Below are 20,034 nucleotides of genomic sequence, written 5' to 3'. Positions count from 1 at the left end.
GGGATTGAGAGAGAAACAAAAGAAGGAAGAGACATCTAGAGTCTGTATAAGTAATGTTCATTCCTGGTGAATGAACATTTCACCAGGAATCATACTCATGGGTAGCATTTCAGAATCAAGTGTAAAGTTGGTAACTAACTTCAGTGCTTCACAGAATTTGGATGCTCTCCATAAAACAGAATATACCACTGATATAAGGATCATTTCTCATGTGATTGCTTCTTGTAGCAATCTGTAAAAAATCATTACATTTCACCAAACCTAAACTGCCCTCCATTACATTATGTGACATTATTTTATGTCACAAAGAGAGGGGAAAAAAACACTACAAAATATCAATTTTGGATATGTTAAATGTGAAAAATATGTATCTCAAGCTGATAAAACATGGTATTTAATCTGTAAGGAAAGATAATTTGTTCATGTTATCCTTTCACTGCAAATTACTTTATCCTGACTATACAAGATACTTAAGTCCAAGGGCAAACTGTACTTGTTAAAGGTCTTTTTAGACCTCCACTGTCCAATATGGTAGCCACAAACCATATGTGGCTATTTAATTTTTTTGATAACAGCTTTGCTGATATAATTCATATACTATAAAGATTCATTCATTTAAACTACACAATTCAAAGTTTTTGGCATATTCAGAGTTGTACAACCACCATAATCACCTCCAGAACACTTTCATCACTCTAAAGAGAAACCTTTAGCAGCCACACTGCTCCTCTTTCCTCTCCCAGACCTAAGCAACCAGTAATTCACTGTCTGTCTCTACAGATCTGCCTATTTTGGACATTTCATATAAATGGAAGCATACAATATGTGGTCTTTTAGTGAGTAGCTTCTTTCATTTAACAAAATGGTCTCAAAATTCATGTATGTTATAACATATATCAGTACTACATTCCTTTTTATTGCCAAATAATGTTTCACAGCATAGATAGACCATCTACTTATTTACTCATCAGTTTTGGACATGTGGTTGTTTTTACTCTCCGGCTATTATGAATAATGGAGTTATAAATACTTATGTCTAAGATTTTGTGCAAACATATATTTTTACTTCTCTTGGGAACTAATTTTAAATTTATTGAAATGAATTAAAAGATTCAGTACCTTAATTACAAATTTCAAGAGCTCAACAGCCATAGTTACTGTATTTGACAGTGCAGATACAAAACATTTCTATAATCACAGAAAATTTTACCCAAGAGTGCTATTTTTGACTATCTGAAATCTAGTGTCAGAAGTGCAGCACTATTTGAATATACAGTCATGAGATGTATCGTAATATGTCAGTCAATGACAGACCACATCTATCATGGTGGTTCCACAAGATCATAATGGATATAAAAAAATTCCTATTGCCTAGTGAACACATAGTTCAAAGCAAGAGAAAATAAAACAGCAGGAGAATAAAATAATGAACCACCAAGAAAATTCAGTGAAGATGGGCTGGGGATATAGCTCCATGGCAGAGCACTTGGTTAGCATGGGCGGTATCACCAGAACTGCAAACAAACCACAGTGAAGTGGTTAGCAGAAGTGTTTGCAGATCTAATAAATTTCTCCAAAGTTTGAAAACATGGATTCCCCCAACACTGAAAGATTTTCACTAATAGAAACGAATGTTCATGGTACATTACTGCCTGCAAGCAAATCTATGAGGGGAAAAAAAAGAAACAAACCAAGCAAACTGCCATGTTTCTGAAAAGAATGACATGTCCTAAACAAAAGCCTGTAACAGATCCTGCAGGATGGATTACAGAAAAAGGCACTGTTATCATAGGGAATGACAGCTCCATGCCTATTACTGTCCAAGAGAAGCCCTTATTGTGAGACAAGATGTACAGACTGAAGACAGTGAGGATGATAATTCTAATTATGTGTAGGCCCAGGCTAATGAGTGTGTTTGTGCCTTAGTTTAAAAAAAAAAGTTTAGGAGCTGGGGGTATGGCTCAAGTGGTAGAATGCTTGCTTCCCTAGCAAGCACAAGGTCCTAAGTTCAAATCACAGTACCACCATTACCAAAAAATATTTTTTTAATATAAAAAAATTAAAATAGAAAAAGCTATGGAAAAGGATAAAAAGAGAAAATGTTTTTGTACAGCTATACAATGTGTTTATGTTTTTGTTTTCTTTTAAGAGAAAGAGTCTTATTATGTTGGCCAGGCTGACCTCCAACTCCTGAGTTCAAGTGATCCTCCTGCCTCAACATCCTGAGTAGTCTGTACTACAGGCATATGCCACTATACCTGGCTATGTTTTGTACTTTAAGCTGTGTTACTGCAAGAGTCAAAAAGTTTAAAAGAAAAACAAAACTGAAATGTTATAAACTAAAAGTTCAGTAAGCGAAAGTTAATTTATTACTAGAGAAAGAAAAAAGAAATTTAGAGTAGCTTAAGTGTACAGTATAATGTCTACAGTAGCAGATAGTAATGTCCTAGGTCTTTGCTTTCACTCACCACTCACTGACTCATCTAGACAACTTCTAGTCCTGCATACTCCATTCATGGTTAAGTGTATACAGGTGTACCATTTTGTATCTTTTAAGTTGTATTTTTGCTGTACTTTTTCTATATTTAGGCATCGTGCCATTGTGCTGCCTACAATATTCAGTATAGCAGGGCTGGCAGAGTGGTTATACTTACAAATAATATAGAATGTCCTATGCCAGATCAGGACTACATAAAGGGCATCATTAGGCAATTTTGTTGTGAGAACATTGTAGATTGTGCTTACATAAACCTAAATGATATAATCTGCTATACGTATAGGCTGTATGCAGTATAGCTATTACTTCTAAGCTGCAAGCATATACAGCATTGTAGGCAGTTTATACCGCTATAACTGAACTATACTGAATCTTCTTTTTTTTTTTTTGGTGGTGTATTTGGGGTTTGAACTCAGGGCCTCAACACTTACTAGGCAGGCATTCTATCACTTGAGTGTTCATAAAAGGCCAACAGAAAATCAGAATTTTATAATGTAAACATAAAAGACCTCGAATACTTACGTTTTGCCCATAATTTGACTGCTCTTAGAGTGAGTCTAAAAGTTTCTTTATTTGGCACTAAATGTAAAATTTCATCAGTAACTCTGCATCCTGTAAAAGATAAAACGTTTATTTGTCACAATGAAACACGATTCAGTTAACTGAAATACGCCCCCAGCCTCCAGAATCTCAAATACTAAAAATATGAAAGACAACGTCAGAGTTTATTTTTCTGTTTCACATGTGAAAGTACCTTGTTTTAGAAGAATTACAAAGTCTATGGGCAATGAAATCCATACTAAAATAGAGATGAATCTGAGTACCCTTTTTCTTCCACATTTGACTTTGTTAATCAAAGTCATGCCTCCAACTTATAAAACTATTATTAATTCAACATAAATCTTATCCACAAATAGTGTGATTTACTGTTACATTCTGGAAGTATAGTAAAGTGCAATAATTAAACAAAGACAAATTTCTTTGCCTTTTTTACTGTGTTAACATCTGCACTGATGATGCAAAAGCAATGGTGGATAAAACTGCTGTTACCTTAGTAGTGAATCAAGACAGTGGTAATAAATTGCACAAGTATACAACATATCTTCACCAGCCCTCATACACTCACAGTGAAAAAACAGACAATAATATGTGTCATCATTTGAGTTGTACCTATTTTTTTTTTTTTCAAGGAACACCAACCAGTCTTGCTTGAAAGTGTGATTGATAAACAAACAAACATTGGTATTCACAGTTGGGTATCTAGATATTTCCTAAAAAAATGACACAATTTATTGTGAATAACAAAATTTAAGTTTTCAAGTTAAATTTGAATTTTGGACAAAAAGTCCTATCTATCTGCTACTGTGTGCCTGATAGCTTTCTTATACTTAAAAGACTTTCTTGACAAATTGGTGGTGATTTTAATGAATGAAATTTAAAAACTATTTTATAGTAAAATTTATATTAACATTTGGAAGATACAAGTAACTTTGTGAACCAATACTTTCTAAATGGCCAAAGTATGATAGTACAGAATCATGCGTGGGTAAAAGACCATTCAAAGAGCAAGACAGACCAATGGACTTTAATGTAATAGAATAGGAAATTTCACTGATAAGATTTTAGAGTCCATATTCTATTTAACCTGTATAAAACTACTTTTATTCAGCAATAAAAAAAAAAGAAGCAAATTACCAACATGAATGAAACTCACATTATGCTAAGTGAAAGAAGCCAGACACAAAAGACCACACATTGTATGATTCCATTTATAAGAAATGTCTAGAAAACGCAAATATGTAAACACAGAAACAGGATTAGTGGTTGTCTGAGACTGAGGCCTGGAAGGGAAAATGACTGCAAATGGGAATGAGGGATCTTGAGGGTGACATAAAGTTCTAAAGTTGGATTATAGTGTACCACTCTGTAAATACACTAAAGTCTATTGAATTGTACATCTGGAAAGGATGAATTGGATAGAAGGTTATTATACCTCAAAAAAAAAAAAAGAAGAAAAAAATTTCACTGGTTAAGTTTTGGTATAGAATCAAAGAGAAACAATCACAATTATCTGAAAAGGTTATTTAAACTCTCCTTTTCCAAGTACATATCCCTAGGAGGCCAGTTTCTTCTTATATTTAAACCAAACAAAATATTACAACAGGTTGACTATAGAAGCAGATAAGATAATCCAGCTCCTTTATTAAGTCAAATACTAAAGAGATTAGCAAAAATGCAAAAAAGCAGCCATTTCATATACAAAAATTTATTTATTAAACTTATAATGGGTTTATTGTTATTTCTAAATGACTAGTAAGTACTTTAAACATTTCTGTTGTTTAGTATATGGTAAATACTAACTGATGACTCACATAAGCAAAAACACTCTGGTGCTCTCAGTAAATCTTAAGGGTTGGTTTACAAGGGTCCTGACCTCAGTACCTTTGTCAGCCACAACTTTAAATAGTAAATAACCTTTCGAATAAATTTGTGTTTTTTAGGATGCTTAAATGTAGCCATATTATCTGTATAAAGAAAACTAGAATATCTTTTTCTTATTTATGGGGATTGAACCCAGGGTCTCTCACACGCTAAGCACATACTCTACCACTGAGCTATACCCTCAGTCACCATCATTTTTTTAATTAGTCCAATCCCTTAAAAAGTCCATTAATAGTTCTGTAAAAAGAGCTCCGTTTGTCTAATTGTTTTCAAGTAGGTATCTGAGATTTCTTTTTAGAAGCTTACCATTTAAGCTGCGAATACACCTTATATCAAGGCTTCTCAGGCGAGAGTCGTCTCTTAGATCTAAATTATCTGATATGGTTTGTATTGCCAATCTTGCAAAGACTAGATCAATCTTTGGAAAGAGGTTAAAAAAAAGAGAAAAATATTACTTTTTCTCCTTCTAGTCCATTCTCCCCAATCCCACCTCAAAAACATAGAAAGTTCTAATTATTAGTTTGGGAAGTCCTATCAAAACTTCAAATGGCCTATGAAGGCAATCTCACATGGGAAAAAATCACTGCAAAGTTTTAAGGTAATTTTCAAATTAAAGAACACATTTAGGTTTTAGCATATATGCTAAAAAAAAAAAAAGTCAAAATGGGTTTTAAAAAGCCCATCAAAGCCTTATGAGTGAATTTCTAAAGATGGAAGATCCAAAACACATTTACATTCACTCCCTCCTGAAAAACAACTAAAGTACCAAGAAAATCTTGTTTTGTTTTCGTTCAGTTTTTGTTTTGATTTTAAAGGCATAACCCACAAAGAGGAGACAAAAGCAAAAGGTATAAAAGCTGGAAAGTAGATGGACAAGTAGTAAAGGATCCAGAAGACCTAAGAAAGCAGATAAAATTTTTTTTTTCAGGAAATAAGAAAAGACAGCTATAAATAAATACATAAATAAAAAAGGAATATTTAGAAAATATTTTTTAAATTCTTAGAAATTAAAAATATGACAGCAGAAATGAAAAAAAAAATAACAAAGTTTGAAAGACAAGACCAAAGAAGAGGTGTTTAAAAAAAAGAAAAAAAAAAAAAAGGAGAAAAAAGAGCTATTTCTAGAGACCTAACATGTGTTAGGTCGAGAAGGGGAGGATGGGAAAACAAAAGCAGGAAATCCAACAGATCCAAGAACTAAGGGACAAAGTTTTTAAACTGAAAGAAGACTACTGAATACCTAGCACACTGACTGGAAAAACACATACCAAAGTATATTATCATGAATTTTACAACTATGAAGACAAAAAAATTTGACTAAGCCCTCAAAAAAGACAAAATTATTCATAAACAAAGAATGAAGAATCAAATGACATCACATTTTCTCAACATAACACAAAAGCTAAGACAAAATAGCCATCAAATTCTGAGAAAAATAGTTTTTTACCTAGAATGCCATACCCAGCCAAATTAACAATTTGGCACAAGAACAAAGACATTTCTAAATACACAAGATTAAAAAAAAACTTTTTTTTAGGAAGCCAATGAATAAGCTCTACTAAAATGAGAGTAAATCAAGAAAGAAAGAAAAAAAAAATTGCAGAGATGGTAAAGGGAGATGCCAGGATGACAACTATATACCAGTCATGGAAAATCAGATTAGATTGGAACACATGAGAAGACTCAGTAGGATTTTTTTAGATGATAACGACATAATCTAATGAATCTAAACTTACCTAAAGGAGACTTAGGGAACTAAGAAAGACTGGGTTTAAATTAGTTTTGAGGATAAAAAGACAAGCAAAAAAGACCCCTTGAAAGAATTACTAACTACCAAGAAGACAAAATGTCACATAACAAACAATGGTAATCCAAAATACTTAGGGTATATTCAGCTTTGAATACTATTTATAAGATCATAACAATGTACACATGGAAAACTGACTGCTCCAATGAAAATTATAATAATAAAATTATGTTAATTATAGGAATGAGAAAGGTGTATATAAAAATTGTGAGGGTAGGGATGGAGGCTGATTGTCCATGGTGAGAAGTAAATAAAAATAGGAAGAAGGTGAGAGGCTATTTACAGACTATTTAATTCTTTAAAATATGTGCCTTAGTGCCAGGCAAGGTGGTGTATACCTATAATCCCAGCACTCAGGAGTTTGAGGCCGGAGGACTTCAAGGTCAAGGCCAACCTGGACCATAGAGTGAGACTGCCTCCAAATGTGCCTAAGTCTGGATTTAAAAACAAAACAAGCTGGCAGAGTGGCTCAAGTGGTAGAGCACCTCCCTAGTAAGTGTGAGGCCCTGAGTTCAAACTCCAGTACCACAAAACAAACAAAACAAAAAAAACCCTTCAAAACTTACAGGTCAATTAATTCCATTAGAAAGTCAGAAAAATATTAAGTACTTACTTCAATACCATCAAATTCAAATTTTATAACAGGCACGAAAGCATCTTCTACAGCCTATAAAAGAGGAAAATAATTATAACACATAGATTAATCCATCCTTTGTCCTTCCTAGCTGCCAATAATGTATCTTGGCCCTCCTTTTCTATTTTAACTCAATAAAAAAGTGAAAATGTTCTTGATCTTACAGTCAGGTTAAGGCCTTCTATTTTATAACCTGTTACTCAAGATACACAAAATGCTTACAACAGTAGTTATCTAACTTACCATCCTCCTAAATATTGTCAGAACTGGAAGGCAGAATTTCTTTCATATAGGTACTTATTATTACTTTGGTCTAAATTGGAAAACTGATTATTTACAAAGAATACTAGTGTTAAAATTTTAAAAATAATCAGAGCTCATGACTAATCAAAAAATTCTAAGACTAATTATTGGTACTGAAACATGAACAGCTACTATATAGTTACTAAATGAACCTTACACATAGTATCATCCACAATATGATATGCAGCAACCATTCATCAGATATTATAGTAGTTTTTATAGATAACCTCATCAATCCTCAAAAAAAACCTTATATAAAAAATTATCACCACATCTCTATTTGACAGATGAAGAAACAGGCTCATAGACAGATAACTTAGGTCTAAGAGGTAAAAGTGAAAGATTCTAGATGCAAATCCAGGTCTACTTAATTATAAAGCCAACACTCACATCTTTACGCATTATTTTAACAAGCTATAGCAACTTTTTTTTTTTTTTTGTGGTATAGGGGTTTGAACTCAGGGCCTCACACTTGCTAGGCAGGTACTCTACCACTTGAGCAATGATCCAGCCCAAGATACAGCAACTTCTTAAGAGGTATTTCAATAATCATAAGCTCTAGCTTTTATAGGTATTTGTTACTAAGCTCAAAATACTAAATGCTGGAGGACACTTACTCTTAAGTTTCGAATGCCATCTTGATGTTTCAATTTTTCAAAAAAGGACTGAAAAAAATCAGATCTTTCCACGTGCCTTGGAGCTACACAAAGTGCATCAATGTCAGCTCCTACAAATCAAAGTACTTCTTATTAGAAAGAGTGTATTCTGTATTGTATTTTCATTAACGTTCACATAAACATGTATAGAACAAAGTATGGAAGATGAGTATAAGAAAATGCTAATGATTAGCTCTGAGATAAGTTAACAATGATAAGCTCTGGGATAATCAGAATTTTGTTCTGCATTTTCTAACAAATCAAGAGTTTATTATTCTTATAACTAGAATGTAATAGAAAAGCAGTTACCTTTGGTGTGTACTCCAAGTCTATAGGATCCAAATGTGAAAATTTTACCACCAACAGTAGCCACTACAGATGGTGGGAGATTCTAAAATAAAATTAAGCAAAAGGCAATCAATCATTCAAAAGTTATTTTGCATAAAAAGTACCTAAATGTTTACTGCATGTCATTGAGCAAATGATATTCAGTATACTTGTCAATCTTGGTAAGATGACATTTATAAAAGGACTCTAAGGCTCTTTTGGTTGCAACTTGAAATAAAGACAGTTTCCAGAGGGAAGACAAAACAAATCACACATGTCCACGTCTCTATCTTAAGAAAAATATCTTTAAAAATCACTTAACTATACTTGTTCCCTTCAAGTGCCTATCTTTGGATTCATTACTCTGAAGTGTCACCAAGAACTTTTAACTACCAAAGCACTGAGTTTTCAGTTCTTTCCAACACAAAACTCTTGGTCAATCCCATCCCCCACTTTAGTTTTTGTGACAAATTTAATTGCTTGACTCTAGTTCTGCAATCTCTGTCAAGAGTGAGGTCATTCTTGACATGATCTTCTTAGGAAAGCTAATTCAGTAACTTCGATTAACATTTATTTGATTGTACCATTACTACAGAACTAGTTTTCACCTATCTCTACAGCCAGTTCTAACTGCCATCAAATATTTCCATTTAGACATCCTGATCCATTTCAATATCGATGCCCCAAACATCCTTCCTATGATAAAAACTAGGCATCCCTTCTAATTCTCCTATTTCTTTTCCTCATTATCCTATCCTTACTGCCAAATTTATCATTCTTCTTTTTTACTTACTAATGCTAATTTATACCCTTCACATTTGCTGCTTCCTTTTTATTTAACTACTACTCCTCTAATTCTAGGCTACTTAATACTTGTCCTAAGCTACACCCTTGCCCTTATCTTTCTTTTCTCTTATTCTGTGTTGTACACAACTCACTGGCTGATGTTCCTGAATTATTCTACTGTACAGCTCTTCTACTCAAAACTTTCCATGCATTCTTCCCTCCCCCGCCCCCCAAAGAATAAACTGTACTAAACCAGACCCATAAAAGTAAGGATTCTCTGTGTTCATTAAAAGACAAAACAAAACAACCTACATTTTTCTTGGACTACTGAGTAAAGGATTCTTGAACCTGCCACTGAAAATCTTGGTAATATGCACCTGGGTATCTTGCTTTCTGAAACTCAAACTGCTAACTCTTTCATAACCCAATTTCCTTTCCACTGCATTTGCCATTATCCCTGCCTGCCTCAAAATGCTTGCTCATCCACTCTGAGCAGCTTAATACCATCTATTTTTTCAAAATTCACTTTAAGTTCCATTTCTTCCATGAAGCCTTACCTATTACTCTTACTCTGTAACTAGTTTTTTCCTCTGTGTTCCTCTACCATTACAATCTTTACATTCTTTTATGCTATATTTACTGACTTTAAAAAATATCTAAGTCTCATCTCTTTGACCATATTTAAATTCCTCAAAGATGAGAGGAATAGTCTCTTACTATTTATTTTTCCATTTTGGAGTACAAGCTCCAAAGACTATCTGCTCATTAACCTGAATAAAAGTATCTGTAAAGCAAAACATGTTACTTCCTCTGTTTAATGACTATTAATGCTTCAAAAGTACCACAGTTTTATAGTTAGAAAGGAGTCAATAAATTTATTGATTAACATGAATAAAAAGAATATAGAAGCCAGAACCTTAAAACAAAAATATCTTTTAGTTTACTTTTCTACTTTGAAAAGTATGATCCTTGTATGATTCATGAGAAAGTAATATGCTGAATCACAGGGTAAAACAGTTTTGATATAGCCATAGCACTTGTCAAAAATGATTTTTTAATCTGGTTTTAGATTAAAATTTAAGTCATCTGTATGCAGAATATTCAAATGATCTTAGATTTTGCTCAAATCATTATTTTCCAAATTAAAACATGCATAAATGAAAGAGAATTATGAATGACATAGAAAATGACCAATTAGCTTATTTACTCAATGCACATTAAAACTGACTTGATTATTCATGACGAGGATTTCACCTTTTCAGAATCTGAGTTATCCAACAACCTCAGCTATTAATAATTGTGCTGAAAGATCAGAAATAAGCCAGATAGCCTTTTAAAAAAAAATTATTCAGTGTTTTATTTCTTGATGCTATTGTATATGGAATTATTTTTTATTCTGATTTTTATTAGTATATAATAGTTGTACAAGGGGATATTTTATGACATTTATGTGTGCTTACGGTATCTTAATTAGATTCACCTTAATTAGATTCCCCTCCATCATTCTCCCTTATTCCCACTCTCTTCTTAGAACAATTTCAAAAAGTTTTATTATTCTATTTTCACACATGAATACCAAATGCATTCACCACATTCACCTTCCTTTATCCTCTGCATTTACCCTCCCACTGATATTCACCCTAGGACAGGAACTGTTTTACCTTCCTGTCCTTCATTTTCCAAAGTGTATGTTGACTGTTCAAGGGAGTTTTGTCTTGATATTTCAGACATGTATATATTCTACTTTAATCAAATTAACTCCTTCCAATTACTTTCTCTTTTTCTACGGCCCTGCTCCCCTATTATCTAACAGCTTATAGTGCACTGTATTATATTATCTTCATACACTGATGCATTGTTTCATATTTGATAGCCTTTTGGAAACAAATATATCATAAAGACCAGATAAATTCAGTGACTAAAGTCTTAGGAGACTCATAACCATTATTTAAAAACACCATATGTATAAAAAGAAATAATTAAAGTTGTAAAAGAAAGAATTCTAGCAGGTGTGTACCTACTTTCTAAACTCATGCAGATTAAGGAGAAAGAGACTCTACAAACAGATATGCTGACAACTTTAAGACAGTAACTTTCAACTGACTGGCTGTTAAGGGAACAGATGGGAAAACTATGAAAAACAAACAAAAAGCTTAAAATACAACAGTTTGGGCCACCTGGTAAAGAGGCAAATGGTTTCATATGAGTGGAGTCCCCCAAAGATCCATATGTTAAAAGGTTTTGTTCCCAGCATGGCAGTATTAGGAGGCAGTATGGACCTCACAGGAGAAAGATCTTAGTTCACTGGCAGTATGTCCTGAAAGGGGATTGTGGATCCCCACTGGTTCTCTGTGTTTCTTGGTTGAATTCATTCTGACATATACTCCCATCACTGCCATCTGCTGTTCTTGACAAAGGTCCAAAGCAAAAAAACACCTGATCTTCGACTTGAACCTCCAACATTATATACTAACTAAACCTTTTCTTCATTAAGTAGCCTGTCTCGTGTATTAAGTTACAGTACTGAAAAGCTGACTAATACAAATTTTTTTTTGGTGGTACTGGTGTTTTAACTCATATTTGCTGGGCAGGGGCTCTACCACTTGAGCCACTCTGCCAGCCCTAATAAAAACTTTTATCACCGAGCTCTATGTGCCCTACCTCATTCTAATCCAAATCAATAAAATAATATTCATAGTGATGATTTTCAGGCAATAATGAAAACTTAAATATATTTAAAACACTCCAAAAAATAGGGAATGTAATTCATTTCAGAGGATGAGGGGAAAAAGTTACATAATTATAAATTAGAGTTTGCAAACACCTGTATCTCTAGGGCCCACCAAGTATGCAAATGAGGGAATATCATATAAGAAATACAGAAACTAGCCAGGTGCTGCCGGTGGCTCATGCCTGTAATCCTAGCTACTCAGGAGGCAGAGATCAGGACTGCAGTTCAAAGCCAGTCGAGGAAAAATAGTTAGCAAGATCCCATCTCATAAAAAACCATCTCATAAAAAGGGCTAGAGTGGCTCAAGGTATAGGCCCTGAGTTCAAACCCCAGTACTGCAAAAAACAAAAAAGAAATATAGAAATTGATAAATTCAGAGAGAATAGGTAATAGGGAGTGGTGGGGGCTGAGAAGCACTGCCGGGCAGGAAGCCAATCCCATTCAAGACTCTTTCTGCCGTGCATAAAAGCAGGCACAGAACTGCCAGATCTGACACTTCATAAGAAGTCTGAAATCTGGCTTTAAAGTGAATCTCCTGATTCATACAATTTTGGCCCACTACATATGGGTCACAGATATTGTTATACAGACTTAACTCTGGGATAGAAAATCAATTGTCTAGACCAAATCATTCCCAGGTATATCAGAGTGCCAAATATTTGCGTGTGTGTTGTTGTTCAATATGAAACCCAGTGGCTTATTTATAAAAAAAATCAAAATGTAGAAATGTGAAATTGCTATATCCACTCAAAATGAGTAACTTACATGAAATACAGATTGTGACATAGATGTAAGAAGTGAAAGTCAAAATCACTGGATCGAACCACGTTTCATTAGCTCACAAACTTATATACACTATTATTGTTCAAAAAAGATGACTGCAGCAAAGAAAAAGAAAACTGCCCTTTTACAAACATGCCTAAAAGCATCCTTTCAAAAAGGCAGAAATGAACATGCACATAATATGTATACAGTGTTACTGTTCAACACAAATTCAGAGCTACGTTTTAATATATTTCAGATAATTCTCAACTCTTGCACCTTACTGCTGGAACCAATATAATGAAACAAAGAATTCCACATAGTTTAGTCTTACCTTACTCTCACTAACATCAGAAATCCATTCCTTTACTAAATTGTTCAATTTACCAAGAACAACCAGCCTATAATAAAAAGATAAAAGTTTAGATTTAAATTTAAAAAAATTTAAATCAAACATTATGAAAGAGATAAAACAATTAGGCAGTACCTTTGCATCGATCCCAGGGTAAAAGTATATTACAGACATGCTAATGCTATCACATCTATTGCACATTTTTGGCATTCTTAGATCACTAACAGTGACAAAGAGATGATAAATGTAATGATGGGTCTTTCATCTATTTTCAAAATTTAAGAAACCTAATACAAATTACAAAGTTACCTACAATGGGACTGTAAAAGTCAACTCAATTGTCAACTTTCTTTGCCTTATTATAGAATTAAATCAATTCCATGTAGCACTAGATGCTTGTATTCTCTCATTGATAGTTATAGATCTTCAGATAATTAAAATGGGTACATTAATTACTGGCTAATTTTTACAAAATATTACTTAACAAAAGCAGTTTGGATTTTGGTATTATTATTATAGCAAACGTGCAATCAGTGGCATAAACGTCCACATTAAAAAAAAAAAAAAAAAAGACTAGGATTTAGACATCTCAAAGATAGCATGCAAAACTGAGCTCCTGCTAACGGAGTAGCTCAAGTGGTAGAGGGCCTGTCTAGCAAGCATGAGGGCCTAACTTCAAACCCACTACGCCAAAAAACAAAAATGAAACCAAAAAACCAACCAAACAAAAAAGTCAAAAACTGAACTCCTATTCCTAATCTTTCCAAACTTGGTTCACTCTCAGTGTTACCCAGAAAATGGAATTCTACCTTTAAAGGTGCTGGAACTGAAAACCTTGGGGTTATAACCCTTGAAAGCCTTCTCTTTTTCATATTCCACAGTCATTAACAACCCTATCTTTAAGACTTTTCCAAAATTCTACTACTAATCGCTTGTCTACTATTACTGCTACTCTCCTGATTCCTGGCACCATCATTTCCTCACTGGGTTATTATAATGGCATTTTAACTAGTTTCTGCTTCTCTTGTAGCCTTCTTCACACTATTCCTAACACAGCTACCAAAGTGACTGTATTAAAACATGAGTCAGATCATCAATCTTCTATTAAAAACTTTAGTAACTTCCCATTTCCAAAACTTTTTTTTTTTTTTGCAGTACTGGGGCTTGAACACAGGGCCTGTATCTTGAGCCACTCCACCAGCCCTTTTTTGTGAAGGGTTTTTTCAAGATGGGGTCTCATGAAACTATTTGCCCAGGCTGGCTTCGAACTGCCATCCTCCTGATCTCTGCTTTCTGAATAGCTAGGATTACAAGTGTGAGCCACCGGTGCCCAGCTCCAACTTTTACAATGCCTTACAATGACCTAAATGCCTTTGTCCTCTGAGTTCCTTCACACCTCACTTTAAACTCAAATTTCCCCCATTTACTTGCTCTGCTTCAGTCACCCAGGAAATCTTCCTACATATTCTTCAAATATACTCTCACTTCAGGATTTCTGCTCAGCTCAGAACAGTCTTTGTTTAAATATTCCCTTAAATATCACTTTCTTAATGAGGTCTTTTCTGAAGACCTCTACTCCTAGACTTTTCATAGCAGCACTTATATAATGTGCAATACAGTATTTATCTTATTTATTTGATTGTTAGTCTCCTTCTGTAACCCTCATTTTTTTTTCATTTTTCTTTTATTATTCATATGTGCATACAAGGCTTGGTTCATTTCTTCCCCCTGCCCCCACCCCTCCCTTACCACCCACTCCGCCCCCTCCCTCTCCCCTCCCCTCAATACCCAGCAGAAACTATTTTGCCCTTATTTCTAACTTTGTTGTAGAGAGAGTATAAGCAATAATAGGAAGGAACAAGGGTTTTTGCTGGTTGAGATAAGGATAGCTATACAGGGCATTGACTCACATTGATTTCCTGTGCATGGGTGTTACCTTCTAGGTTAATTCTTTTTGATCTAACCTTTTCTCTAGTACCTGTTCCCCTTTTCCTATTGGCCTCAGTTGCTTTAAGGTATCTGCTTTAGTTTCTCTGCATTAAGGGCAACAAATGCTAGCTAGTTTTTTAGGTGTCTTACCTATCCTCACCCCTCCCTTGTGTGCTCTCGCTTTTATCATGTGCTCATAGTCCAATCCCCTTGTTGTGTTTGCCCTTGATCTAATGTCCACATATGAGGGAGAACATACGATTTTTGGTTTTTTGAGCCAGGCTAACCTCACTCAGAATGATGTTCTCCAATTCCATCCATTTACCAGTGAATGGTAACATTTCGTGTAATCCTCATTTTAAATGTAACCTCCACACATGTAATCCAAGTTACTTAGGAGGCAGAGATCAGGAGGATGGCAGCTTGAAGCCAGCCTCAGGCAAATAGTTCTTGAGACTCTATCTTGAAAATAACCAACACTGATGGAGTGGCTCAAGTACCAGAGTGCCTATCTAGCAAACTTGAAGCCCTGAGTTCAAACCCTAAAAATAAAGTTCACCCAAAAATAAAAATAAATAAATAAAATGTCACTTCTAGGAGGGCCAAAATTTTTCTTATTTTGTCACTTCTGTATTTGTAGGCAGGGACATAGTGGACACGCAATATACATTGCTGAATTAATGATTACATAGTGTGCTATAAAATATTTTCAGTTTCAATGATATACCTGTGGTTCAATTCTTCCTCATCTTCAAACACTCCAAATGGTTTCATGGCATCAATTAATTTCTGTGTGTAAATATGATCAATTTCTTTAGGACATGCCAAACTAATTGGAGAAGTAATTCCATAATGCTTTTGTTGACGCTGGCTATCCAGCATGGTGTTTCTGTTCAAGAAAAATAAAACAGTAGAAAAAAATTAAATTATTACAGCATAACCAATACTCTGACCCCTAATCCACTCATGTTAACTGAGCTTCCTTAACAGTTTATTGAGTACTAACAGTCATGCAGGCACTTTTTTAAAAAGGAAAAATGAGATTCTGTGTTTATGTTTATGAAAGGCTATTCATACTGCCTCTAGCTTTCATGTTTAGGATCTTTTCAAGCCAACAGCAGCATGTGTTGGCATCAGGACAACTGTACCAATACCACTCAGTTCAAATGCAAAGAGCCTGAATGGGATCTGTGCCAGGTCTACCTCCACTACACTCTTCAGACTTAAGTCAAGTACCATCTAGATTCTAGAATCTTTGAAAAGCAGTCAAACACTTGAAAGAAGCATATGATAAAAACAATGTTTTTTTCCTCCCAGGAAAACATCTCATCAGAAGGTCCTTGTGATACAATCTGGCTTTTAAAAAGAAATCACAAATATGATTTGTCCTTGGGAAATCTACATTAATACCCTTTGCTTGAATCGGTGTTTATAGTTCTAATATTCTTGTGATTTTAGTTAATTGTTCTCTTCATTTTAAACTTGGTACTCAGATAATTTTCACACTGAATCATTACCAAACCTTTTACATTAAATGACACCCTTTAACAGTATACAAGTGACCTTCTATAGACCCTAGCCAGCAGGAAATTATAGTCTTGAATAACATGCAACAGAATTTCTGAGATTTTGGGTTTATGCTGATGAATAATTTCAAAATAAATTTTGGGAACAAGAGTTAGTAAGAACTGGTGGAGTGGCTCAAGTGGTAAGAGTGCCTGCCTAGCAAGCATAAGGTCCTGAGTTCAAACCCCAGTACCACCAAAGAAAAAGAAAACAAGAGCTGGTCAAACTTTATTTTGCTATGCAAGTAAAGTAAAAACAAGCATACACACTAACCTACTAACCTTATATCATCTAACTTCATTATGCTTTCATGAAGGGTCATTAATTCCAATAGTATTGATGACATTAAAATAAATAAAACTTGTAAAAACTAACACACAGGGTGATGGAGAGACAAAGGCTAACAGGCCGGACATGGTGGCTCCCACCTATAATCCTAGCCACTTGTGAGGCTGAAAACAGGAGAATTGAGAGTTCAAGGCCAGCCTGAGTTATACAGTAAGTTATATATACCCTGTCTCAAAAAAGAAAAAAAAAAAAGGTTAATAGATAAAGTGATATGGTTGGACAGGAAGGTTAACTTCTAATGTTCTATAGCATAGTAGGGTAATTGTGATTAACAAAAATTAATTGGATTTTTCAAAATGGTGAAGATGTTGAGTGTTCCCTAATGTCTTAGGTGATGGATATGCCAATTGCCCTAATGTGATCATTACACACTGGACCAATGAAGATACACTATATTCCATTAAATATGTATAATTACTGTCAATTTTTAAAAATTTAAAAGTAAAATAGTGGTTAATTGGAATTTTAACTGGTCAAAACACTGGCTTTGGGTAGAGCTAGCTAAGCTGTGGAGTGTTTGCTAGCAAGAGTAGAGCCCTAGTACCAAAAACAAACAATAACCACATTGGCTTCTTATCACTACTAAGTCACAGTGTAGGACATGTCCATTAGCTAAGATTTCACTAGGTAGGGACAGAGAATCAAACAGTAGATAGAACATCAATAGCAGTTACTTTAATTTCTCTCTGATAATTATTTTGCTGTGCAACAAACAAAACTTCAATTAGTTATTTCAAGTTGCATTTCTTCTTAATGATTTGGTTTTTTACCTCTAAGAGAGCTGAAGAAGTGTTTTGGTATTTTTTAATGTGTATATGAGGCAGACTGATTATATTCTTCATATATAATCATTCCATTAATCTCAACAATAACTCTGAGGTAGTTCTCCAATAAGTGCTATTTCAGATAAGAACCTGAGGTTCAAAGAGAGGAAGAACAAGAACCTGAACTTTAAAGCTGTTTCTCACCACTACATTCTCCCCTCTGTAACTACTTCAGTTCTGACATTATGATTCTCATTTCACTTTCTTATCCGTATGCTCAAAAAATTGACTATCTAGGTCATACTGGCCTCCAGATTCCAAATCTAGGGTTCTGAATCTCCCTCATCTAGGCAGGGGAGGGAAAGTAAGTAAGCAACATATCCCACATTCCTTTCAACCCATCAATTTCACTTATGAGTTAAAAACCTTAGAGAAATTCCTAGTCAAGTATACAAGGAGACATGTAAAAGAATATTCACTGCTGCACTGTAATATTAAAAACTTTGAAATCACCTAAAATAGTTACCAACAGCAAAAGGACTAAATTAAGTTGTATCTCTACAATGGATCACAACACATTAGTTAACACGAATTAATTCAGATACCATGTTGCTCTAAAGAAGCAGGTTGCAGAGTGACAAGTGTGATACTAGTTATATAAAGTTTAGGAAACAAGTACAACAATGACAATTATGGTCCTCTTGCATATGTAGTATGAGCCTTCAAAAAAAAAAGCAACAATAAACATCCAATTCAGGACTGTGGGGTCCTCTGAAAAGGGACATAAATGGGACCACAGAAGAGAGTAGGAGAGTCCTTCAGATGTATCTGGAATGCTTGATTTCTTTTTTAAGTAAAGAAACACAGATATTCTTCGGCAGAAATGGGTGGTGACTACACACACACACACACACACAAACACACACAGTGTTTATTACTCCCTGCATTTTTCTGTACGTCTAAATGATTTCCTAATAAACCAAAATGTAGGAAGCTGTAATAAATTCCTGACTTATCAAAGTGTGAGCAGGAGGCGCAGACGGGTAGATATTGTGGGAAGGTGGGGAGGAGGGGGTGTGTGTGGGGGGGTGCCCGAAAAGATCTTAGCCTTTATCAGAGAACCCCCTAACCCGGGTGGGGGACAGGTCGGTCACTCGGAAGACCTGAGGACAGCAGGTCCGGCGGGCGGGCGGGGAAGAGCGGAGGCAGGGGGATGGTATTTGCGCCAATGCAGACGGGAGCAGACGGCTCAGGCAGTGCTGGGGCAGGAGTGACCCGCAATTCCTCCCTACAGACACAGGAGCCCCGCCTGATCTGGGGGCGTCCTCAGAGGCGCTCAGCGGCGGGCAGAAGGGGACTCCGGACTCCCCCAAGTCTGGGCAGGGTTGGCCAGGTGAGCGGCCGGGTGTAAAGGAGATGCCCTTGCGGAACGGCCAGGGGCGGGGAAGGGGACCACAGGGACAAGCTGTAGGCAGGGAACGGAAACGCGACCCCAGACTTCCCACCTCAGCCCATCTCAGCTCACCTCGCCCTCAACCGCCGCCCCCCACCACTTACGCAGACATCTCTTTCATCGCTTCCTGCGTCTCCCTCTTCAGCGGGTGTCTGGCGCTCTGGAGTCCCGTTCTTGCTCTGCCCCTTTTCCCTCTGTCCGCTTTGCTCCGGTCGCTTGTAGCTCGCTTGCTCGCTCACTTTCTCACGTACTACGGCCGAGGCATCCAACCGAGTAGTGAAAACACCACAAAACCGGCTCTATTTATGACAATACAGCGCGGCCGACGCCAATATGGCGCCGCTTCCCAGCCTGCCTCTCGCCCGCCGCGGCTCCGCCCCCGGCGTCCTAAGCCACGCCTCCTGTCACGCCTCCTCAGCCGTCCGGCCCGGGGATGCTCGTGGCCCCGCCCACAGGGGAGAGCGCTCTCTGTGCAAATGCGGGTCCTGAAGAGCCAGCGTGGGTGGGGTGGGCTCCTTTGTCCACGGGGCTGTCAATCCAGGCAAACCACTTGGAAGGTAATTTGGAAATCTGTTTTCCTTGTTTCTGTAACTAAAGCATATATATTTTTATAACATCACAGCTTTGCCTTAACGAACACTACAACTCTTCCATTTATTTCCCCCAATCTTCAGTCA

The 20,034-nt window shown here is 35.8% G+C and overlaps 1 protein-coding gene across 1 annotated transcript in view; it reads right to left on the bottom strand.

Moving 5' to 3' along the window:
* The window catches only part of Papolg (poly(A) polymerase gamma), a 33,662-nt gene extending 13,953 nt beyond the window's left edge, over positions 1 to 19,709 (bottom strand). The window contains exons 1-8 of the mRNA XM_020185102.2: positions 19,462 to 19,709; positions 15,954 to 16,115; positions 13,280 to 13,346; positions 8,649 to 8,730; positions 8,301 to 8,410; positions 7,360 to 7,413; positions 5,246 to 5,357; positions 3,020 to 3,109 (exon numbers count right to left, since the gene is read on the bottom strand). Coding sequence (XP_020040691.1) covers positions 3,020 to 3,109; positions 5,246 to 5,357; positions 7,360 to 7,413; positions 8,301 to 8,410; positions 8,649 to 8,730; positions 13,280 to 13,346; positions 15,954 to 16,115; positions 19,462 to 19,478 — 694 coding nt within the window. The 5' untranslated portion in view covers positions 19,479 to 19,709. The remainder of the gene's footprint in view (positions 1 to 3,019; positions 3,110 to 5,245; positions 5,358 to 7,359; positions 7,414 to 8,300; positions 8,411 to 8,648; positions 8,731 to 13,279; positions 13,347 to 15,953; positions 16,116 to 19,461) is intronic.
* Positions 19,710 to 20,034: the final 325 nt, after the last annotated feature.

Source organism: Castor canadensis, chromosome 12 (assembly GCF_047511655.1).
Source record: "Castor canadensis chromosome 12, mCasCan1.hap1v2, whole genome shotgun sequence".
NCBI lineage: Eukaryota > Metazoa > Chordata > Mammalia > Rodentia > Castoridae > Castor > Castor canadensis.
Note: the sequence above shows the minus strand (reverse complement) of the source record. Positions and strands in the feature narration are given on the sequence as shown.